Source organism: Stegostoma tigrinum, chromosome 6, assembly GCF_030684315.1.
Source record: "Stegostoma tigrinum isolate sSteTig4 chromosome 6, sSteTig4.hap1, whole genome shotgun sequence".
Lineage (NCBI taxonomy): Eukaryota > Metazoa > Chordata > Chondrichthyes > Orectolobiformes > Stegostomatidae > Stegostoma > Stegostoma tigrinum.
This window is the reverse complement of record NC_081359.1, coordinates 53060171-53086054: the sequence shown is the minus strand read 5'-3', so window position 1 is coordinate 53086054 and position 25884 is coordinate 53060171. Positions and strand designations below refer to the sequence as shown.

Sequence of the window (25884 nt, the reverse complement as noted above, 5' to 3'; positions counted from 1 at the left end):
TGCTATTAAGGAAGTCTAACAATGCAAAAATCATAGTATGATCAAAACAAATCATTATAGTTTTATGAACGAGAATTCGTTTGACAGGTAGTTTAGTTTTCTTTTAGGATGTAACTATTTGAGTAGAAAGAAGAGAAACAGTGTATGCAGTAAATTTGTTTTCCAAAAGGCATTTTATAACTTGCCTACATAAAAGATTCATACAGATGAAAAGGGCCTCATGGAGTTGGCAGTAATCTGATGGTATGAATTGAGGAATAGATAATAGACAGGAAACAAAATGAAGGATTAAATGGGACATTTTCAAGCTGACATGCTGTAACTAGTAAAAGCAGCATATTTTGTAAAAGATGTTAAGCTTGTTCTTGTTTCTGTTCAGACAGAGTGGGCGTACTCATTCCAAGAACATGGTTAGCAAGCAGGCACAATCAACAATTGAGAAAGCAAATGGCATTATTGAGTATTACTGCAAGAATTTTGGAGTATAAGAGTAAAGAAATCTTTCTACAATAGTTCACAGATTTGGTGAGACCAGAGCTCAAATACCATGGAGATTTGGTCTCCATACTTAAGGAAGAATATAATTGCATTGGAGCCTGTGCAACAAGGTTCACTGTACTGAACCCACGGACGAGTGGGTTGTTCTATGATAAGAGGTTGAATAAATTGAGCTTATATTCTTTGGAGTTTAGTGGAATAAAAAGTCATCTAATGGAAGTGTACACAGTTATGAAGGAACAATTAGTATAGAGATGAAAACTTTGTTCACCCGAAGGATTGTTAATCTTTTGAAATTCTCTATGCTAGATGGTTGTAGGTTTCCAACATAGAATATATCTGAATCTGAGAGATATATTTTTGACCTCTCAGGAAATCAAGGAATAAGAAGAATGGATGAGAAAGTACAGTTGAAACCAAGGGTCAGTTCTAATCATATTGAATAGCTGAGCCGACTCAGCAGTTTGTATTGTTGACTCTTGTTCTCAAGTTCTTACTACTGCACTTCTCAATATTGTTGCTACATGCACGACCTCACTTTGTGCTGAAGGTGGGAATAATTTGTTTCGTATATTTTTGGGCTCTATATTTGGACTGTATTGATACCTACAGTGTGGGGTCCTACCCTGGACTGAAATTGAAGAATGCATTGCAGCTACGACCAATCGTGACAATAGTAATTAATGTGGCAAGGAAGTAGAACGTCTCTGTGATTGGGGCAAATGATGAGGTGAACTTTTGCAGTATAATGCTCTGTTTAATATGAATAAATACAAATAGGAGCCTGACTATAATTATTAAGATTAAACATCTATAAATTGAGTAGTTGAAAGATGTTTAAAAGTGTGCATTTTTGGGCTTTTTAAATGTAAATGTTTAACATTATATGAGTCAGCATTGCTCTTGCATCATGGCCAGAGGCAGGATTTGGATGGAACTTCCAAAGATTTTTACGTGGAATCTGGAAATGAGTAATTAAAGCAGATGAAATGCAACACAAACAAACAAAATAGTCAAAATACTTGCTTATTATAGAAAGTAAACTAAGGTGAATTAGGTTGATGTCAACAAGAAGTAAAAACCTACTGCTGAAGAATAAATGTCTTGTTAATACTAAGTGAAGGCAGAGAGTAAATCACAGCCCACAGGTCTGTTAAGAGTGAACCACATTTTTTAGCATCTGATGTCACATGTAGGCCAGCTCAGACAACAGAATCCCTTCCTAAAAGACATTAGTTACCCACTTATTTTTTAAACTATGGTTACCATTTATTCCAGATTTTTATTGAATTCAGATTCACCATATGCTGTGGTTGGGTTTGAACCTATGCCCCTAGAACATTAGAGATAATGGGAACTGCAGATGCTGGAGAATCCAAGATAACAAAGTGTGGAGCTGGATGAACACAGCAGGCCAAGCAGCATCTTGGGAGCACAAAAGCTGACGTTTCAGGCCTAGCCCCTTCATCAGAAAAGGAGGATGGGGAGAGGGTTCTGAAATAAATAGGAAGAGAGGGGGAGGCAGATTGAAGATGGATAGAGGAGAAGATAGGTGGAGAGGAGACAGACAAGTTAAAGGGGCTGGGATGGAGCTAGTAGAGGTGAGTGTACGTGGGGAGCTAGGGAGGGGATAGGTCACTCTGGGGAGGATGGGCAGGTCAAGGGGGTGGGATGATGTTAGTAGGTAAGAAATGGAGGTGCAGCTTGAGGTGGGAGGAGGAGATAGGTGAGATGAAGAACAGCTTCAGGAGGCGGGGACTAGCTGGACTGGTTTTGGGATGCAGTGGGGGGAGGGGAGATTTTGAAACCTGTGAAATCCACATTGATACCATTGGGCTGCAGGGTTCCCAAGCGGAATATGAGTTGCTGTTCCTACAACCGTCGGGTGGCATCGTGGTAACACTGCAGGAGGCCCAGGCTGGAATGTCGTCTAAGAAATGGAAGGTAAAGTTGAAATGGTTTGCAACTGGGAGGTGCAGTTGTTTATTGCGAACTGAGCGTAGGTGTTCTGCAAAGCAGTCCCCAAGCCTCTGCTGGGTTTCTCTGATGTCGAGGAGGCCACAACGAGTACTGCAGATGCAGTATACCACATTAGCAGAAATGCATCTGCTTGATGTGGAAAGTCTTCTCACGTAAGGGTCTAGACCCGAAACGTCAGCTTTTGTGCTCCTAAGGTGCTGCTTGGCCTGCTGTGTTCATCGAGCTCCACACTTTGTTACCCCTAGAACATTAGCCTGGGATTCTGGATTACTAATCCAGTGATATTAACCACCACATCACCATCTCACCACCTCCCCCTAACAAATACATATAACATAGAATGTAGAACATAGAAAAATACAGCACAGTACAGGCCCTTCGGCCCATGATGTTGTGCTGTGGAATAATCCTAATCCAAAAATAAAATAACCTAACCTACATTGCCCTCAATTCACTGCTGTCCATGTGCATGTCCAGCAGTTGCTTAAATGTCACTAATGACTCCGCTTCCACGACTACCACTGGCAAACTATTCCATGCGCTTACAACTCTCTGGGTGAAGAAGCTCCCTCTGACATCTGCTCTATACCTTCCTTCTAACACCTTAAAACTATGACCCCTCGTGGCAGTCAATCCTGCCCTGGGGAAAAGTCTCTGGCTATCGACTCTATCCATGCCTCTCATTACCTTGTAGACCTCAATCAGGTCACGTCTCTTCCTCCTTCTCTCCAGAGAAAAAAGTCCGAGCTCAGTCAACCTCTCCTTGTAAGACAAGCCCTCCAGTCCAGGCAGCATCCTGGTAAACCTCCTTTGCACCCTCTCCAAAGCCTCCACATCTTTCCTATAATAGGGCGACCAGAACTGGACACAATATTCCAAGTGTGGTCTCACCAGGGTTTTGTAGAGTTGCGGCATAACCTCGTGGCTCTTAAACTCGATCCCCCTGTTAATGAAAGCTAAAACACCATATGCTTTCTTAACAACCTTATCCACTTGGGTGGCAACTTTGAGGGAGCTATGCGCTTGAACACCAAGATCCTGCTGTTCCTCCACACTGCCGAGAACCCTGCCTATAATCCTATATTCAGCATTTAAGTTAGACCTTCCAAAATGCATCACCTCACATTTATCCAGGTTGAACTCCATCTGCCATTTCTCAGCCCAGCTCTGCATACTGTCAATGTCTCACTGAAGCCTGCAATAGCCCTCGATACTATCAACAGCACCTCCAACCTTTGTGCCATCAGCAAACATACTAACCCACCCCTCAACCTCCTCATCCAAGTCATTTATAAAAAGTACAAAGAGCAGAGGCCCAAGAACAGAGCCCTGCGGGACACCACTCAGCACTGACCTCCAGGCAGAATACTTACCATCTACAACCACTCTCTGCCTCCTGTCAGCCAACCAATTCTGAATCCAGACAGCCAAATCACCCTGTATCCCATACCTCCTGACTTTATGAATGAGCCTGCCGGGGGAACCTTATCAAATGCCTTGCTGAAGTCCATGTACACCACATCCACTGCTCGACCCTCGTCAACCTGTCTCGTGACGTCCTCAAAGAACTCAATAAGATTTGTGAGGCATGACCTGCCCCTCACAAAGCCATGCTGACTCCCTTTAATCACGCTATGCTTTTCCAAATAGTAATAAATCATATCCCTCAGAATTCTTTCCAAAACCTTGCTGACCACAGACGTAAGACTGACTGGTCTGTAATTTTCAGGGATTTCCCTATTCCCTTTCTTGAAAAGAGGAACAACATTTGCCTCCTCCAATCTTTCGGTACGACTTCCGTGGAGAGTGAGGAAGCAAAGATCTTCGCCAGCAGTTTAGCAACCTCCTTTCTCGCTTCCCGGAGCAACCTAGGATAAATCTGGTCTGGCACTGGCACTTATCAATCTTAATGTTTGCCAAAATTTCCAGCACATCAACTTCCTCAATCTCGATCTGTTCAAGCCTGTTTTCCTGTTCCTCAAAGTTCTCATTCACAACAAGGTCCCTTTCCTTAGTGAAAACTGAAGCAAAAAACTCATTTAGGGCTTCCCCTATCTGCTCAGACTCCACACACGAGTTCCCTACGCTATCCCTGATTGGCCCTACCTCCTTCCTGATCATTCTCTTATTCCCCACGTATGAGTAAAATGCCTTCGGATTCTCCCTAATCCTTCCTGCCAAGCCTTTTTCGTGCCCCCTCCTGAGTCCACTTTTGAGGTCCTTCCAAACAAGCCTGTAATCCTCTAAGGCTGTGCTAAACCCTTGCTTCCTTAGACAGAGGCTCTTGATCGGCGCAGGCTTGGAGGGCTGAAGGGCCTGTTCCTGTGCTGTAGGTTTCTTTCTTTCTTTCTTCCTCCATTTTACGCAAGCTGCCTTTTTCTTTTTGATGAGAAGCACCTCTGTTCCTGTCATCCAAGGCTCCTTAATCTTACCCCTTCTTACCTGTCTCAGAGGAACGAATTTATGCATCACTCACAACAACTGTTCCTTGAACAGTCTCCACATGTCTGTTGTGCCCTTTCTGTGGAACAATTGCTCCCAATCTGTACTTCCCAACTCCTGCCTGATAGCATCATAGTTTCCTTTTCCCCAGTTAAATATCTTCTCCTGATAACTGCTCCTTTCCCTTTCCATGGCTATGGTAAATGTGAGGCTGTTGTGGTCACTGTCACCAAAGTGTTCTCCCACCACGAGATCTGACACCTGTCCTGGCTCATTGCTGAGCACCAAATCCAAAATGGCCTCTCCCCTGGTCGGCCTGTCCACATACTGAGTAAGGAAACCCTCCTGAACACACCTGGCAAAAACAGCTCCATCCAAACCATCTGCAGTAAGGAGGTTCCAATCAATATTGGGAAAGTTGAAGTCACCCATAACAACAACCCTGCTACGTTTGCACTTTTCAACAATCTGCTGGCCTATGAGTTCTTTGATCTCCCTACTGCTATGCTTGGAGATGTGGGTAAAAGCTAGCTGAAGGTGAGAACCACTATGAGTGAGCTAACCCAAAACATGTGACTAGCATGCCTGTGAGAAGGACATGCCTTATGATTGTCTTCTGCAAATTACTGGGCACCAGCTATTGGCTCAGAGCTGGAGCTGCAATGTAACGTGGAGTTGTTCTGCACTGTGTGCAACTTGCATTTTATGATCAGCACAAAGGAATTGGAGGTAATGTACCAGCTTATCCCAGGAGGGCCCTCAATCAGGCCCCAGGTTATAGCCCATGACCAGAATCCATTAGCAAAGGATAAGTGCACTTATCTTAGTTGCCCACTTTTGAGCTGTCAAACATTGACAATGAGACACAGGCAAGCGTTCAAACATCAATCAGGAATGAAGAGAAGTAAGCTTATTTTTCAAACTGAAAGTCAATATGCAGTAGTTCTGTCCACTGTGCTCTTTGCGAGCAAGATTGGTGCCATGTCAAGAAACTTAACCACTTTCTGTTGAGGTGCCTTCAGATGTTTCTTAAGATTGGGGGGCAGAACAAAGACCAGACTCTGAGGTGCTCATTCAAGCTGGAAGTCAAGCATTCACACTATAATGAGACAGTTGCAACTGGGAAAGGCTGATCTTGTGACCAGAATACCTGATATTCGCTTGTCTTCAATATAGAGCTTGAGTCTGGGGTGAGCTTATGATTGTCAAAGCTACCATGAAGATTGCAAGTTATGAGAGAAGCTTATTGAAAATCAGTGCACTTGCCACAACTAAATAAAAAAAATGCACTATCCTTTGCAGCAAGGACATACCAGAGGCAGAGGAAGAGAAGAAGAGAAAGTCCCAAGCTCAGAAGTTGTCCTAAAACTCAAATCATCTTCTGTGTCCTGATCTATTTGCAGCAGATCTGAAAACAGATTGGACTCAGTAGTCACTTATGTTCCCATCTGTTATCTACTACTGCCATCCATGGGAAGGGAAAAGTATTGCTTAGATGAAAAATGAATACAAATCCACTAATAAACCACATGGAAGTCATAGCATACCTCAAATGAATTTCCTTGTTGAATTGTGCAGGGCTTTTTGTAAACTAGATGTCCCAAGTATATGTAATATTTCTAAATTAACTTTTTTGGCTTTTTTTGTTTCTTTTCACTTTGTCGACGATCTGAACAAATGTATTCATATTGACCTTTTACATTCAGGCTATTTCATTTGTTAAATTGTTTCATTCATTGGGGCAGCACAGTGGCTCAGTAGTTAGCAGTGCCAGGGATCCAGGTTCAATTCCAGCCTCAGGTCCCTATCTGTGTGGAGTTTGCACATTGTTCCTGCGTTTGTGTGAGTTTTCTCCTACAGTCTAAAGATGTGCAGATTAGGTGGATTGGCCATGTTAATTTGCCCCTAGCATCCAGGGATATGTATCAGAGATGATGGGAACTGAAGATGCTGGAGAATCCAAGATAACAAAGTGTGGAGCTGGATGAACACAGCAGGCCAAACAGCATTTCAGGAGCACAAAAGCTGACGTTTCGGGCCTAGACCCTTCATCAGACCCTTCTGATGAAGGGTCTAGGCCCGAAACGTCAGCTTTTGTGTTCCTGAGATGCTGCTTGGGCTGCTGTGTTCACCCAGCTCCACACTTTGTTATCCAGGGATATGTAGTCTAGCTGGGTTAGCCATGGAAAATCTGGGGTTACAGGGATAGGGTCTGGCAGGGATGCTCTTCAGAGGGTCAATGTGGATTCAATTGGTTGAATGGTCTACTTCCACACTGTATGGATTTTATGAAATCCAAAAGGTGTAATTTAACTGCAGTTGGTGACGTCCAAAGCCTCTTTTGTAGATTCATTCATTTTTAATAAGAGATTCATTTCAACCTGAATTTGATTTCCTTACCTGCCACTGCGCTACAACATGTTTTCAGAATTATTCCCAGAATTTGTTAGGCCCTCAAATGAAAAGAGCTGCAGACATAAGTAAGGTGCGCAAGTGATTGAATGTGTGGAATTCACAGTCAGTGATGTACTAGTAAATGTAAAATATTCTCCCTGCTTCTGAACATATCAAAGTACATTTAAACTGTAACGATTCATTTGCCCTATCAAGAAGGTTGTGTAATCTAGTCCGTTATGCAATTTTTAATTACAATCAAATCAAACCACATTTCCCATAATGAATTTTAACAACTTAAAGAGCTGGAAGGTGCCAATAATGAAAAAAATACATTTGGTCACAAAATGGAAAATAAAGATATCAAAGCTCATGGACGTTAAGATGAATCTCATTATGGAGGGAACTGTGACCAGGTTGGGCTCTGTAACTGGTGCCATCTGAAATTACACAGGTGCGGGATACGCGGCAAAGGTGGCTGAATATAAGTTAAAGGATTTTAATCATACAAACGGAAGTTGTGCAGTCTGAGAACATTATTTCATCTAGCGTTAATCAAAGCAAAACAAGTTTGTTTTTGAAACATTCATAGAAATATTATCAACATAATTTTAGAGGCACGCTAGTGGTTTGTGGTGGCCATAAAATGCTTTTTTCTTTCACTTAAATATAATAAAATATATAAATAAACCTTTATATTTTGTCATTGTATCTTTTATGTTTAAGTCTGAGCCAAAGGAGGGGATTTGACATGGAATATTGTGTGGTACATCAAGGACTGCTTGTCAACAATGTCCATAAGCTTGCAAACTTCTACAGCTAAATTGATTATTCTGTATCCCATCTCATGTTTTATCTGAACTCCATTCAGTTATCTAAGTTTCTTTATCTCTGGTAAATCTTTTTCTGATGATTATGCCACTTATTACATTAGTATTTAGGTCAGCACGTATTGCTCATCCACAGTCGCCGAGAGAGCAGTTGAGAATGAACTACATTGCTTTGAATCTGGAGTCATACATAGTCCAGACCAAGTAAGGATATCACATTTCCTTCCCAAGATGACCGAGGAAAGACAAGAGGTTAAATGGTGCTGACGTAACTGGCTATGCACCAAAGTTAGGCTAGCAGCTTGGAAGGGTGTTTCAGAAGGGGAAGAGGTCCTGACTGTGGAACAGAACACTGGTATCTGGACTTTGTTTTCTGATAGTGGTCAATTGACCCTAAGATCTGGAGATCACTCCCAAAGAAAAGATTTCCAACTGATATGAGGTCTTTGACATGTTGTCAGGCCTCTTCAGTCTCTGATATGATTGCTGATGCCAGCTCCTGATCCTTAACAATGAGAAATTGAGATTGATAGCCAAGATTGCCATGTTCTATTTCATTAATATTGATACATTGGGCATGGAAGTGTTATTGAAGATTTGCTCTGTGATTTGGTATGGATTTTCTGGGCCTATTCCAAAATTAAAAGGATAGAAACCAAGCATTTTGGGTGCTTGTCACCTCTTTTCTTACCTCTGTGCCTATGAAATAAGTTAGATATTTTACTGGCATGGATTTCAAGATTACTTACCATACTGTGTACCACCATCTCAGTTGTCAGTATATTGACAAGTTTGATTTCATATTACTGAAACAGATTATTTTCAGTTAAAGTGAGCTCCAAGGAGGCTGGCAAAAACTTCAGCAAATTTTTCTCATTTGTCGTCAGACCCACAGCTTTTTTCATTAATCGCAACAAGATGGCTGTACCCTGGATTCCCAAACAAACAATTTAGGCACTTGCCATGTGATGTACATTGTATGCAAATAGAGAAATTTAGTTAGGGTGTCCTGACATTTACAACAATGCAATATGTTCTTTCAATAGTGAATATTTCCATTTATATGATTACTTTGATGTTTAGATCAAAATTCAAGGTGATGCATTGGTGCCATAACAATGCTTTTGACCAGAGTTCAACAAAATCCATTTTAAGTAGTGCTTGAATAAATCAGGAACATAAAATCAGCTAAGATTCAATGAATAGATATTTTACAGATACTTGCAGCATTATGTTCTGGGCATCATTCACTAATCTCATGTTTGTGCAAGGTTGATCTTTATGATTTATGTACACCATTGGATTGGTTGATGATAATGTGAGTCAGATGGAGTTACGTCAATCTGAGCTACTAACTACAGAATTCCAGCTGCAGCATAGAATATTTGTTTTTATTCGTACATTCAGCTAGGTTGCTGTCAGGAAATGCTTGTTCTCCCAAGAGTGAGTAATGCAAAAGATGAATAGAGAAGTGGAAAGGAGAAAAAATAGGAGTAATCCAGATAATCAGCTAAATTGGTGACTTTGATTTGGCAAATGGTAATTCGTAACATTCATGTAATATCCTTGCTTAAGAAAAAACAGGCAGTAGTACCTTCAGAAACATCAGAAAATGTAATGCTTGTGGTTGAATGGGTGCATCTGTATTTTTAAATACACCACCTCCAGTTGCTGTTAATCATTTAAAGCTACTGCTGAGTTTTTAAAGTGTTTTAAAATGTTTTTACAGTGACTCTTGCATACATTCGTCAGTTTTAGATAACTATGAAGATGTTATGATGTTAAGAAGATATGCTTTTTTGGTGTTTTCCAAATTTTTTCAGTCACTTTCCATATGATGAATGGATTTTTCTTTAAGGAGCCAATACTCTGCTACTACTTTTGTCCTTTTAGTTGACAACACAATGCATAGAAGACATAGCTCATCATACTATATAGCTATTATGTTTACAATTAGTCATTGAAGAGACAGTAGACCTTGTGTTTGTTTATAATGAAATATCAAATGTCTGAAACACCCACCCGAATACTGGCTAATCCTAAAACTATGAATTTGTGATATTACAAAACAAGAACATATTCAAATGATTCTGTATGAAAATAAATAAAACACATTTCCACTTAAAGAGGTCTGTCACTTTTGCAGAATATCTTGTAATAAACTTGGAAAGAAAATTTTTCATCCTGTAAACCTTGCCAGAACATAGTTTTATCGAGTTAAAGTCAGCACAGTGGGCATTGTCCTGGCTTGCATCATATCTGTTTTGATAATTCAGCTTTCCATCACAGCACTTCTGAGATGGCCACATACTTTCTTCACAGAGAATTCCTCCGCTGCTGTATTTGACAGACCACATTTCTTACATTTCTGTCTTATCCCCTTCTCTCCTCCTGGAGAGGATTCCTGTTGTCATCACCGAACAGCCATTATTAGCCTCTATTCAGTAGATTTTTTTTGTCATTTCTGCCACCCATAGCATGACATCCTTGCCAAACACATCTTCCCCCTCTTCTATTTTCAACATTCCACCCTTCCCTCCAATGATATCCTGATTTACTTCTCAGACATCCACAATTGTCATCCCCTCCCCACAGTAACCTTCCATGCAAACACAGGAGATGTAGCACCTGACCTTTTCCCTCCTGCCTCCCTCACTGTTCAAAGCTCCTAACACTCCTGTCATGTGAAGCAGTAAATCTCAAGTACTTTTTTTGATTAGCTTATTCTAAAGTTTTGGCAAAGATCTGTGTAGCTCGGGTTGTGGATGAGGTTGTTGACTTGCTCGCTGAGCTGGCTTGTTCGCGTTCAGACGTTTCATCACCAGGCCAGGTGACATCATCAGTGGAGCCTCTGATGTTGTTCTACTCCACTTGGATTTTATGCTGTTTGGTCTGTTATGGTGAGTAGTGTCATTGCTGGTTTTGATCTGTATGGGTTTATATATAGGTTCCAATTCTCTGTGTTTATTGATTGCATTACAAAATAGCATGCAACAGCTGCCACAAACATTACGTTGGACAGACAGAAAGGAAACTAGTCATCAGAATACATGAACATCAGCTAGCAGCAAAACGACACAACAAACTCTCCTTAATATCGGTACAATTAGCCAATGAAGGCCATCAGTTTAACTGGGACATAGTAGCTCAAGACGGTTTAAGGAACAGTTGTTGGGAGTGATGAGTAAATATGTCCCTCTGAGACAGGCAAGAAGGGGTAAGATTAAGGAACCTTGGATGACGAGAGCGGTGGAGCTTCTAGTGAAAAGGAAGAAGGTAGCTTACATAAGGTGGAGGAAGCTAGGGTCAAGTTCAGCTAGAGAGGATTACATGCAGGCAAGGAAGGAGCTCAAAAATGGTCTGAGGAGAGCCAGGAGGGGGCACGAGAAAGGCTTGGCAGAAGGAATCCGGGAAAACACAAAGGCATTTTACACTTACGTGAGGAATAAGAGAATGGTCAAAGAAAGAGTAGGGCCGATCAGGGATAGCATAGGGAACTTGTGTGTGGAGCCTGAGGAGGTAGGGGAAGCCCTAAATGAGTTTTTTGCTTCTGTCTTTACGAAAGAAACCAACTTTGTAGTGAATGAAACCTTTGAAGAGCAGGTGTGCATGCTGGAATGGATAGAGATAGACGAAGCTGATGTGCTGAAAATTTTGTCAAACTTTAAGATTGACAAGTCGCCAGGCCCGGATCAGATTTGTCCTCGGCTGCTTTGGGAAGCGAGAAATGCAATTGCTTCGCCACTTGCGAAGATCTTTGCATCCTCGCTCTCCACTGGAGTCGTACCTGAGGACTGGAGAGAGGCAAATGTAATTCCTCTCTTCAAGAAAGGAAATAGGGAAATCCCCGGCAATTATCGACCGGTAAGTCTCACGTCTGTCGTCTGCAAGGTGTTAGAAAGGATTCTGAGGGATAAGATTTATGACCATCTGGAAGAGCATGGCTTGATCAAATACAGTCAACACGGCTTTGTGAGGGGTAGGTCATGCCTTACAAACCTTATCGAGTTTTTTGAGGATGTGACTAGAAAAGTTGATGAGGGTCGAGCTGTGGATGTGGTGTACATGGACTTCAGTAAGGCATTTGATAAGGTTCCCCATGGTAGGCTCATTCAGAAGGTCAGGAGGAATGGGATACAGGGGAACTTAGCTGCTTGGATACAGAATTGGCTGGCCAACAGAAGACAGCGAGTGGTAGTAGAAGGAAAATATTCTGCCTGGAAGTCAGTGGTGAGTGGAGTTCCACAGGGCTCTGTCCTTGGGCCTCTACTGTTTGTAAATTTTATTAATGACTTGGACGAGGGAATTGAAGGATGGGTCAGCAAGTTTGCAGACGACACAAAGGTCGGAGGTGTCGTTGACAGTGTAGAGGGCTGTTGTAGGCTGCAGCGGGACATTGACAGGATGCAGAGATGGGCTGAGAGGTGGCAGATGGAGTTCAACCTGGATAAATGCGAGGTGATGCATTTTGGAAGGTCGAATTTGAAAGCTGAGTACAGGATTAAGGATAGGATTCTTGGCAGCGTGGAGGAACAGAGGGATCTTGGTGTGCAGATACATAGATCCCTTAAAATGGCCACCCAAGTGGACAGGATTGTTAAGAAAGCATATGGTGTTTTGGCTTTCATTAACAGGGGGATTGAGTTTAAGAGTCGTGAGATCTTGTTGCAGCTCTATAAAACTTTGGTTAGACCGCACTTGGAATACTGCGTCCAGTTCTGGGCGCCCTATTATAGGAAAGATGTGGATGCTTTGGAGAGGGTTCAGAGGAGGTTTACCAGGATGCTGCCTGGACTGGAGGGCTTATCTTATGAAGAGAGGTTGACTGAGCTCGGTCTCTTTTCATTGGAGAAAAGGAGGAGGAGAGGGGACCTAACTGAGGTATACAAGATCATGAGAGGCATAGATAGAGTTGATAGCCAGAGACTATTTCCCAGGGCAGAAATGGCTAGCACGAGGGGTCATAGTTTTAAGCTGGTTGGTGGAAAGTATCGAGGGGATGTCAGAGGCAGGTTCTTTACGCAGAGAGTTGTGAGAGCATGGAATGCGTTGCCAGCAGCAGTTGTGGAAGCAAGGTCATTGGGGTCATTTAAGAGACTGCTGGACATGTATATGGTCACAGAAATTTGAGGGTGCATACATGAGGATCAATGGTCGGCACAACATTGTGGGCTGAAGGGCCTGTTCTGTGCTGTACTGTTCTATGTTCTATGTTCTATGTTCTAAACATAGACACACATGGGAATTCCTAGAGGCATGGTTCTCCATCTGTAATGTCAATCAACAAGCACATGGAATTGGACCCCATATACAAATCTATACAGATCAAAACCAGAAATGACACTACTCACCATATAAGACCAAACAGTATAACCTCCAAGTGGAGTAGAATAACACAGCTTCATCGGAGGCCTCACTGATGATGTCTCCTGGCATGGTGTTGAAATGTCTGAATGAGAACAAGCCAGCTCGGCGAGCCAGTTGCAACCTCATGAAGCTTATTCTAATTATTGCTCACAGTGCAGTCTCCTCTACACTGGGAGAACAGACGCGAATTTGGTGACGGCTTTTTGAAACTCTTCTGTCCCATCACCATCCTTAGCCCCGGAAGACCTGAAAGTGCTGTCTTTCTCCCTATCACAGGCCTTGCTTTATTCCTTGTCTCATCAACTGTCACTTAAATCTATTAATTTTCTAATTTTTTACTGTTTGATGATAAGACGCAGATCTGAAATTTTAACTCTGTTTTTCTTTCCACAGAGGCTACAATAGCCTAATGACTATTCACTGCATTTTATCTAATTTCAGATTTTCAGCATCCGAGTATTCTGCTTTTTAGAAATTCTATGTAAAATATTTCCCAGTGCTGAAAAATGAATTTGCTGCGTTTACATCAGTCAGCAGAATGTAGTGTTATCCTACTATCAGATTAGCATTTCATGAATGTTATGATGTAGGAGTTAATTTTTAGAGCTAACCTTTCATATTGTAAGCGTATGAAATGATTAACTTCACTAACTAAAGTCTGTGTTCTTTCAACAGCAGAACGCTATTCACCATGGTGACAGTGCCAGTGCTAGTTATTTTCCTTTGTTCCATCAAGCATGTAGCGATGCTTGAGGCCGAATGGTGGAAAACAAGAATACCTGCTGTTTTGCCTCATGATACCGTGACACTGGAGAAAGCTCATTTTCAGGGTAGAGCAAAGCTAGAAGTAACCTCTCCATGTGAATTAGAGTGTCATAAAAGAGCACCCCTACCAACATATGAAGACCTAAAAGAATATTTGTCTTATGAAACTCTGTACTTCAATGGAAGCAGAACCCTTACAAATGTAGACATCTATAGTTTCAATGCAGTCGATTTGGTAAACAAACAGCACTACAGCAATGGTGGAAGAACAAAAAGACAGGTCTTTGGCTTGGATGGTAGATTCAGCATCTTAGCAAAAAACTTCCTGTTGAGCTATCCTTTCTCAACATCAGTGAAAATCTCCACAGGCTGCACTGGGACTCTTGTAGCTGAGAAGCATGTTCTAACTGCTGCTCACTGTATTCATGATGGTAAGAACTACGTGAAGGGTGCACAAAGGATCAAAGTTGGATTTTTTAAGCAGAAACAAAAAGCCACAAACCAAACCAACTCGCATTTTCCAGAAAAACCTAGGCTCCATTGGATACGAGTAAAACGGACACATGTCCCAAAAGGATGGATCAAAGGTTCAGCAAATGAAATTGGCATGGATTATGACTATGCACTATTAGAATTGAAAAGGCCTCACAAGAAACCCTTTATGATAATAGGAGTTACTCCGCCTCGGGGAAGGATGCCTGGCGGTAGGATTCACTTTTCTGGTTTTGATAATGACCGACCAGGAGATCTTGTTTATCGTTTCTGCTTGGTCAAAGATGAAACCTATGACCTCCTTTATCAGCACTGTGATGCTCAGCCAGGAGCTAGTGGTTCGGGCGTTTACATTCGAATGTGGAAAAGACAAAGTCGGAAATGGGAGCGAAAAGTGATTGGCATATTCTCAGGGCATCAGTGGGTGGACAAGAATGGTGTGCAGCAGGATTACAATGTGGCTGTTCGAATCACTCCTCTGAAATATGCACAGATTTGCTTCTGGGTCAAAGGAAACTATGTTGACTGTAGAGATGGATGAAGGTATTTTTTGCTATTTTAAAAGCTGCACTGTGCAAGCAGGTAACCTTCATATCCAGGAGATATTCAATTCTGAAACTTATTTTACTGTCATGTCAGTGCAATGCAAAAACAGAGCTCAATTAAAAATACAGAAAAATAAAGTTTTTAAAATGCTTTGTAACTTCATTTTTGTGTCATCTTGAATTTAAAAAGATGGCAACCCTTGCAATAACTTCTTCTCGCTGCATTTTTGAACACCATGTATTTAATGATGTAACCATTTCTTTTCTCCCAGCCATAAATGTTTGAAATGATTTAAATAGCCAGTCTAATAAGATAGCATTAAATGCCTTTTGATGTCCTGATTTACACTGGCATCTAAATCTAGGTTGTAGCACTTAAAGTGGATTTTCAAATGAGTTTGATATTTTAAAAGGCTATTTTGTCAAAAACTGTGTCACTGCATTTAATATGGAAACAGTATTTTACCAGACAGATGTCTGTGAACAAGTATGAAGGCTCTTCTGTCCCCTTTATAAGATTGTTCATTTTGAATTTAAAAGTATGGAACCAGTCATTTAAAGATATTTTCATTCATAGTAAGGCTGTTCACTAATGTCAAAGCCACTTGCAGAATAGTAATGTATCCTTTTTATTTAACCATGGACCATAATTCAGAGGCGAGCTATTAATGATAGTTATGTAGGGATGTGACACAATGTGAAAGTCAATAATACATTTAATACAGTATTAATACAATAATACAGAACCTGTCCTTGACTCTAATAGAATCATTCAGCATGGAAACAGACCCTTTGATATAACTAGTCCATGCCGACCATGTTCCAAAACTAAACTAGTTCCACTTGCCTGCATTTGGCTCATATCCCTCTAAACCTTTCTGATTCATGTACATATGTGAATGTTTCTTAAATGTTGTAAGTGTACTTGCATTCACCATTTACTCTGACAGTTCATTCTACATACAAACCACTCTGTGTGCCAAAAAAAAGTTGCCCCTTATGTCCTTTCTAAAACTTTCTCCTCTCACCTTAAAAATACACCCACTAATTTTGAATTCCCCCACCCTAGGGAAAAGATCCTTGCTATTCACTTTCTGTATGCCCGTTATGATTTTATTAACCTCTAAAGGTCACCCCTCAACCTCCCACGATCCAGTGAAGAAACTCCCAGCATATCCAGCCTATTTCTATAACTCAAACCCGCCATTCCCAAACATTCTAGTAAATATTTGCTGAAATTCTCCAATTTAATTATATCCTTACAATAGCAGTACCTTCACAAAATTGGACAGTTTAAACTTTCACATTGATGGAAGAATGAAAGCTTCATTAATACTAAATGGGACGCTGAGTAAAATAGCAATTAAGTTTGTCACATTTCAAGGTTGTCTTCATGTTTTATTGATTAATTTCTCGCATGTGGGAGTTCTTGATGAAGTATTGGTGGTTTGTTTGAATACCTATAGTCCATGTGGCAAAGGTGCTCAAGCAATGTTGTAATATAATGATTTCTATGAATTTAACCCAGTGACAATTAAATAACAACAATGTGTCTAAGTCAGGCTGATTATTTGACTTGGAGGAAAATTTGGAGGTGATGGTGTTCCTATGCCCTTTTTGCCCTTGTTCTCTAAGTGGTAAAAATCATCTGTTCAGAAAGTGTGAGTGAAGAAATCTTGGTGTGTTTCTGTATCATTTTGATCATACACCCTGAATCTATTTTTGTAGCTAGCGCATGAGCTACAGTTGAAATGAACTGCAGTGTTGTGGATAATATTAAAATTTTGATGTTCTTGCAGAAGCGCGAACCAATTAAATCTTGGTAAGTACTTCTTGTCACAAGATCTTCATATTTTAGGCGTTCTCTTTCTTGAGCCTTCCTCTCCAAAATGTTGGATATTTTATGAGTCGCTAATTAATTCCCCATTTGGGTTACCCTTATGGAACATAATCCAGCCTCAATCTGAAGGTAGAACGTCCGCGCTTTCCACCTAATATCTGTGAATATAGGAAGCGCTCTATCATTTTATCCCTGCAACTTATGTTATTAGAATGTCATGTTGTCTTTTATTTTTTATGTCATATTCCCAGGAGAAGGTATGTTTACAGGTTTAAAGTTTTAAACAAATTGAAAATCCCAGGTAGTGCTATATCTTTGTTTGAAAAGGCTGTGATTATCAATAACTTTGTTTCCATAAATATGCAACTCATATTCAAAGTCCATCTAGAATGCTGAAGAAAACTCCAAGTCAGTGTTCCAATTTCACCATTTTGAAATAGCTAAACATCTAGGGAGGGCTTCTTTGTGCTGTTCTGCTAACTGTTGGCCTGTTGATGAATGATAATAATTTCACAATATTTTCAAATGCTTTACTGTATTGTATTTTCTAAGGCACTTTCAAATCTTATGCAGTATTTTATGACATACATTATAACTACAACTTGTATAGCATCTTTTATGTAATGAAACTTCCCAGGGCATTTCACAGAAATGCTGTGAAACAAATGTGGCATTGAGCCACAGAAGGACTTGTTGGATCAGGAAACCAGATCTTGATCATAGAGGTCAATTTTAAAGTGTGTCTTAAAAGTGGAAAGTCAGAGAGAGGTGAAAAATGGCAGGAAGGATATTCCAGGCCTTGGGGTGTAGGCAACTGAAATCATAGCAACCAGTGCTAATTTGAATGAGTCACAGATGCTTTTCAAAACATCCATTTTGTTTTTAAATTGTATTTTAATTCATTCACATTCCTTATTCATCCTTATCAGTTTAAGGTAGCTGAAATGCTACATAAACTTAAAGGTAGAGTGGTTTTCCACTTAGAGTCATAGAGTTCCCAGTGTCAGTGTACTAGTGAAAATGGAGAGTGAGGACCTAATCTGAATCCAAAGAGAAGCAAAATAAAAATCTTAGTGCAGGAGATCTCTCTTTGCTTCAATTTGACACTACAAGCAGTACGACTCCTAAGCCCAATAAGAATGAAAACTTCCCTGTGATCTCTTGTGTTCTGTCATTGAGACTATCTTACATTTAATTGCTGGTACAGGAAATCTGCACGTAGATAGTCAAAGCTCTCCTAAATTCAATCCGGGCACTATAAGCAGATTACTCACTATATTGAACAGACAGTTGTGACTTCCTGTTAAGATGAGCAGCTGCAGTATAAGTGCAGTCTTGTTGGTGAATCATAATGCACAGCAATTAGTTTTTGGACTCTGAGATAGTTTACGCAATGGAAATGTGTGTAAGATGTACTGGAGATTGTTCATTGAATAGGATGAGACATGTCAACTGGGGTTATTTTAATAAGCCTTGCCTTGTCCAGCAATAGCCTGCGGTGATGAATATAAATGGTTAACACAGTAGTTCTTATTATCTCTGGGTATCAAAATAGTTTTGAGAAAACACTACATGGTTAAATTTGCTGATGTGGATCAGCATGTTTGAGCTGAACAAACAGAAGTGAGAAAAGTACAATTGATCACTTAGTGTTCCACCTGTGATTTGACAAGTGCAGGTTATGACTTGAATATCACCACTCCCTCAAAAAATCTTTGCTCTTATACCAGTGATGCCATTAATGACTGATCCTACCAGATGTTTAATTATATATGCTTGCCCTAACTTGAATATGGATCTACAATAATTTGAAATGAAGATCTTGAAAATGCACCAGCTGAACTCCATAGGATTTGGAGTCAATATTACTCAAAAAGTCACAATCAAGTTGCTGATAATAAAATGTGAGGCTGGATGAACACAGCAGGCCAAGCAGCATCCCAGGAGCACAAAAGCTGACGTTTCGGGCCTAGACCCTTCATCAGAGAGGGGGATGGGGTGAGGGTTCACCCCATCCCCTCTCTGATGAAGGGTCTAGGCCCGAAACGTCAGTTTTTGTGCTCCTGGGATGCTGCTTGGCCTGCTGTGTTCATCCAGCCTCACATTTTATAATCTTGGATTCTCCAGCATCTGCAGTTCCCATTATCTCTGACACAATCAAGTTGCTGTTGGCTATCAATGACAACAAAACAAAAAAAAAGTGACCACAAAATATAACTATGCATACAATGGTTGCAAATGAAGAAGATGTGAACATGAATGTAAAATTTATTGTGAACAGTTAAAACAATTTGTTTTAATGCTTGGTATTTCTTAATGTGATGGTTTCGGTGTATGCCATGTAAAATGTCTGAAACTTCTGTTTACTCAACAATATTAACATAGGGTCAACTTAGCACAGTATTGTTGTCATTTTTCTTATAGTGCCAATTGAGTAGAAATTTCAGTGGTGAAGTATTTAGTTGCATTTACTTTGATCTGTATGTAAACCTACCAGAATCAATTTTGTACAGAATGATCAAAATTGTTTTATTCATATTATAAAAATTTAGTACCTTGTTCAAGTGTACAGTGCTGCACTGAGAATTGTTTTTAATATCTTGTGGCTACTCTATTTTATTGGGGGCTTTGAATGCAGACAATTTATAATGAAATGTACGTCAATATATTACTCAATAAAGCAGTGGATAAGGCAGCTTAACTTGTTTTCGTAGCAAATCCTTGAAATGCACTTCAAGATTTACAAATGACAGCACTTCAAGCAATAAGCATCTCCTGACTGATATTACTAAACGTGTAGATTCCAGATTCCATTTATCAACAGGAGTTAGAAATGCCAGAATGGAGGAGGGGAAATATAGTGCATTGTGTCTGTGATGTCTCACCTTCATATTGGAGCAATAGTCTTTTATCTCTTTGCCTTCTTCAGTCTCAGTATTTCTATTCTGGAAGTAAGACCAAAAAGTAGGAACAGAAGTAGACTATTCAGCCCATTTAATTTGCTATACCATTACCAGATCAGTCATGACCTAATTGAATCATCATTTCCATTTCTCTGCCTTTTCCAGCTTTGGTCTGACAAAAGCCTTGTATAGTTTGGGCAAAACCTCTACACTTCTTTACTCCAAACCTTTTGAAATAAAGGCCAAGATTTCATTGACATTCCTGATTATCTGTCGAACTGGTATGCCAGCATTTTGTGATTCATGGACAAGGACTCCTAAGTCCCACTGTTCCATAGCTTTCTGCTGTGTTTCTCCGTTCAGCTCCCCTATTCTTCCTGCCAAAGTGCTTACTTTCACATTTTCCCATATTATAATATTTAATGCCTTCTTAAATGACATGATGGACTTTGGTTCATGTAAGAATACTCTTTTCTGTGAAAACATTCCTGTAACCACAATAACATGTACTTATAAATTTATTGTAGAATCCTGTTGCATGAGCATTTCAGAGGGAAAACAAGAGAAAAATAGATGCTGGGCTAAAAGATGAAAGATGAGGAAAAATAGTCAAAAAATTGTTTGGGTTTTAAGAAGGATCTTGAAAAGAAGATAGTATAAAGCATTCCACAAGTTAGGGTCTCAACTATTTTTTTTCAATTTTAAAAATTATGACCAAAATTATTACTGCAAAAGAGTGCAAGCAATATATAAATGTCTGGGATTATTGAGTTCATAGAATTCCTACATTGCAGAGAGAGGCCATTCTGTCCATCGAATCTCACCGAGCTTCAAAAGAGCATCCCACTTGCATCCATCCCCACCACTCTACTCCCACAATCCCACATTTACCATGGCTAATTTGTCTAACCTGCACATGCCTGGAAAGTATGGGGCAAATTAGCATGGCTGATACATCAAACTGCACATCTTTGGACTATGGGAGGAAACCAGAGCACCCGGCAGAAACCCAGGCAGACACAGGAAGAACACAAAATCTCCGCACAGTTTGGAATCCAACTGGGGTCCCTTGCTCTATGAGGCAGCAGTGCTAATGACCAAATTCTGACGAGGTTGAGGAATTGAATGAGGTTGGAGATAGGGAGGAGTGAGGCCATGAAGGAATTTAATATAAAGATGAGAAATTTAAATCAGAGGGATTGGAACAGAGCCCCCTAAATTAGCAAGAATAAAATGACGAGTAGGATGTGTGAAATGGAATACAATTTTTGAATTGTCGAAACAGGCAGCACAGTGGCTCAGTGGTCAGTACTACTGCATCACAGCAAGAGAGGACCGAGTTCAGTTCCAGCCTTGGGTGATTGTCTTTTTGGAGTTTTCGCATTTTCCCATGTCTGTGTGGTTTCCTCCGGGTGCTTTGGTTTCCTCCTACAGTCCAAAGATGTGCAGGTTAGCTGGTTTGGCAATGGGAAATTCAAGGTTATAGGGAGAGGGTGGGAGACTGGGTCTGGGTGAGATAGTCTTCAGAGGGTCAATGTGGGCTTGTTGGGCTGAATGGCCTGCTTCCATACTGTAGGGATTTTATGATTCTATGACCATCATGTGGGTGAGACGTTCAGATGGGGTGACATCTGACTGCTTCTAGACCTGATAATAATAATGACCAAATGATGGATTTTTAAAACTATTGACTGTCTCAAATTGTTTCAAATTCTAAATTTCTTCCCTAAGAATTTCTATTTAAACTTTCTCTAATCAAGAAGATACAATTTTAGTTTCTTGTGAGTCTTTCAGCCCATTCCAGATGAATTTTAATTATATATTCTTGATAGTTACAAATCATTTGTGCAATCTGTTGGGGAATGCTTTCTTCAAACATCTTTTTGATTAGAGAAGAGCAAGAATTAAACAGAGTCTCACAAAACTGCAGAACCATGAGCCAAGAGTTTGTCCCTGATACTCATTTGGTGATGAGAACTGCAACATTGTCAGTCAGTGCTTCTACTTTTCCTTACCTCGACAAACTAAAACCCAACTAATGCTTCACCTTCATACCCTCTGCACTGCCTACTCATTCACTTGGGACTCTTCCCCACTTCTCCTCCAACTGCACAAGCACTACAACCACGTAACCTATTCAATCCTTCCAGCTCTCTCATTACAACCTGCTAAAAAGGCTACTGAATGTGGTTGGGACAATCTTGCCTCAGGCATGCAAGCTTTCTGCCTGCCCACATGAACAGGTTAGTGGTTGCAAAGGAAAGTCAGGCCCAGCAGTTTCAAAGTCTGATGGATACGAGCACCATGACTCTAGACATTAGATCTCAGTAGCAACAGCAAGGTGATGCTGTACAGGTCATTTTTTAGGCTACTTTTGGAATATTGCATTCAATTCTGGTCTCACTGCTATAGGAAAGATGTTGTTAAACTTGAAAAGGTACATAAAAAATTTACAAGGATGTTGCCAGGGATGGAAGGTTTGAGCTATAGAGAGAGAGCTCTGGAGCATCGGTGATTGAGCGATAACCTTATAGAGGTTTATAAAATCATGAAGGGCATGGATATGGTGAATAACCAAGGTTTTTTTCTGAGGATAGGGGAACTCAAAAATAGATAGCATAGGTTTAAGGTGAGAGTGGAAAGATTTAATAGAGTCCTGAGGGCCAACTTTATCATGCAAAGGATGGTGCATATATGGAATGAGCAGCCAGAGGAAATGGTGGAGGCTGATACAATTACAACATTTAAAAGGCATCTGGATGGGTATATGAATAGAAAGAGTTTAACAGAATATGGGCCAAATGCTGGCAAATGGGACTAGCTTAATTTAGGATCTCTGGTCAGTACAGACAAGTTGAATCAAAGGATTTGTTTCCATGCTCAATGGCTCTGTGACTCTATGAGTTTCTGATAGCAGGACGAGAAACCTTGAGCTCATGGCAGCTGCCCCTTCCTCACAAGGAGCCGGGGTGGTGTTCAGCCAAAGGAGGAACAACACATCGTGCCCTCCCCGTCAACATTTCTTCTAAGGACACTCCAAAGTTGACCAGGTCTTCCACCTCCACCCTGCCTGCCACCCTCAGCCCTTGGTATCATTAACTAAAGCCAGTTTATCCAGCTTTTTGAGTCTTCCAAGTAAATTTCATTCTAGTTAAAGAAGCTGAACTTTTAAATATGTTCAGCCATGGTGTATTGATCCCAATACACCAAAAACCAAAGTAATCAAATTTGCATAATGAACATAAGTGAAGAAATTACCAACAAGGTTCCAATCTTTGGACCCTTTAGCATAAGTTAGCATTAATGCAAATTAAACCAAAATTAACCAGCAGTTGAAAATATAAATTTCACTTTAAATAATTAAAATGGTCATTAAAACAAAGATACATCTTATACAATCACAAACATTCACATCACTGCTTGCAGACATACAGCACAATGTAACTACGCAGTTTCATAATGTTATTCTTCATTCATAGAAGTTCAAGTTTTATGGGTTTGATTATCATCATCACACTTCTACAGATCTTCTGTCTCTCTGGATTCATGACAATACAGGTGGTTTAGTTTCAAAATTACATTTTCAACTGATCTACCAATAACAATCCAATTCTTGGTTTGGTGTTCTGTTGGAAAACACCAAATTTTTAGAGACTATCAGCTATTCACGGAGTTTTCTAGACTTTTTTGACCATTTTAAACAGCTTACACAGTACCTCAAAGCGTTTCTGTCTCGTTTTTTGCCAAATAAACAAAAACTGACCCGAAAGCAATTGTTTGTCTTCATAGCAAGGGAAGGGCTTATATAATTAATGGTAGACCCTTGGGCAGTGTTGTAGAACAGACGGACCTAGGGATGCAAGTGCATAATTGTTTGAAGTTTGTGTCGCATTCAGAGTGGTTAAAAAGGCATTTGGCACACTTTCTTTCATTGCTCAGTTCTTTGAGTATAGGAGATGGGAAGTCATGTTGAGGTTGTGCAGGGCCTTGATGAAGCCTCTTCTGGAATACTATGTCCAGTTCTGGTCGCCCAGCTATAGGAAGGATATTATTAATCTGGCAAGGGTTCAAAAGACATTTACCAGAATCTTTCAGGGTATGGAATATTTGAGTTATAAAGAAAGGCTGGATAGGCTGGGAGCTTTTCCACTGGGGTGGCGGAGATTGAGAGGCGACCTTACAGCAGTTTATAAAATAATGAGGGGTATAGATAGAGTTAGTGGTGGTTATCATTTCCCTAGGATGGAGAATTTTAAGATTAGGGGGTACATTTGGAAGGTGAGAGGAGAAAGATTTAAAAGCATCTTTTTTTACACAGAGGGTGGTTCACGTGCGGAATGAACTTCTTGAAGAAGTCGTGGATGTGAGTAAATTACAACATTTAAAAGACTTCTGAATAAGTACATGAATAAAACAGGTTTGGAGGGATTTGGGCCTGGAGCAGGCAGGTGCGACTAGTTTAGTTTGGGATGATGTTCGGCATGGACTGGTTGGACTGAAGGGACAGTTTCAGTGCTGTATGACTCTGTGAGAATTTACAACGCTCCGCTTGCTTTCTTTTAGTTTCTGCTTCTGCACATTGATTGTCTTCATTCTCCAACTGTTCCATTTTTAGATCTCCTTTACGTCTGGCCTCTGAACACATTCCATTTCTTTCATTCCTTCCTATTGTAACTACATTCTGGTCTAGGATCTTCATCACACAAAGAACCATTATCTAAGAAAATGACAATGGATACTTCTACAAAGAATGCAAAATGTTAAAGTTCCTTGCCAACATTTTAAAAATCAATTCCAGATTCCACCAAGCTTTTAAAGAAATTACAGGTTTTCTGACTGCATTGTTTCTGAGTGAAAAGTCGTCATAATGGCCATTTCTTTATTTCAATGGTCGGATTTATAACTACCCAAAACAGACAATTTGTTTCCAAGTTCTTTATACCCAATTTCATTTCTTATTGAAACATAAAGGTTCACCATGTTTCTAACTTTATACCAAATCCACTTGCAGCTTTGAAGTATAATTGCTTAATGATATAAGCTTATGACTCCAAGGCCTGAAAATATTGTTTTCCATTTTAGTCCAGTCGCCTTTTTGTTCATGAAAAAAACAGCCTACAACTTTACGATAACAAAGTGTGGAGCTGGATGAACACAGCAGGCCAAGCAGCATCCCAGGAGCACAAAAGCTGACATTTGACCAAAGCCTCCTTGACCTGTCCGTCTTCCCTGGACTGACCTATTTCCTCCCTACCTCCCCATCTACACTCTTCTCTCCACCTATCTTCTCCTCTATCAATTTTCAGTTCGCCTCCCCCTCTCTCTCCATTTATTTCGAAACCCTCTCCCCATCCCCCTCTCTCTGATGAAGGGTCTAGGCCTGAAATGTCAGCTTTTGTGCTCCTGAGATGCTGCTTGGCCTGCTGTGTTCATCCAACTCTACACTTTGTTATCTTGGATTCTCCAGCATCTGCAGTTCCCATTATCACTGATACAATTTCAGCCTACAACTTTAAGCAGGTTACTTCAAAAAGCCTTTTGACCTTGTAAAACAGGTTTTGGTAGTTTTTCTGTAAAATTACCTCCTGCAAAATGCACTGTATATTCCATTGAAACTATTGATGCCTCTGGTTTGGATAACGTTGCAAGTCTCAACCACAATTTTTGATTAAAATAATATTAACGTCTCTCGCAACTTATTCTGCCTCCTTATCACTGATGTTCCTATTTCCTTTAAATGCATCTGCTTCCTTTTTTTCTCATCTTAATGAATATTGCTTTAGAAATGTACATGGCTCAACGTATACCTGCTGTTTTCTCAAATACTT

General features: G+C 40.3%; 1 protein-coding gene across 3 annotated transcripts in view; it reads left to right on the top strand.

Moving 5' to 3' along the window:
• The window catches only part of LOC125453371 (serine protease 23-like), a 30606-nt gene extending 11529 nt beyond the window's left edge, over positions 1 to 19077 (top strand). For 2 of the 3 annotated variants that reach the window (XM_048532855.2, XM_048532856.2), the window contains exon 2: positions 14190 to 19077. In XM_048532855.2, coding sequence (XP_048388812.1) covers positions 14203 to 15309 — 1107 coding nt within the window. In that variant the 5' untranslated portion in view covers positions 14190 to 14202 and the 3' untranslated portion in view covers positions 15310 to 19077. Of the gene's footprint in view, positions 1 to 14186 lie in introns of all 3 variants that reach the window. The other variant, XM_048532854.2, reaches the window with a different exon arrangement.
• The last annotated feature ends 6807 nt before the right edge of the window (positions 19078 to 25884 follow it).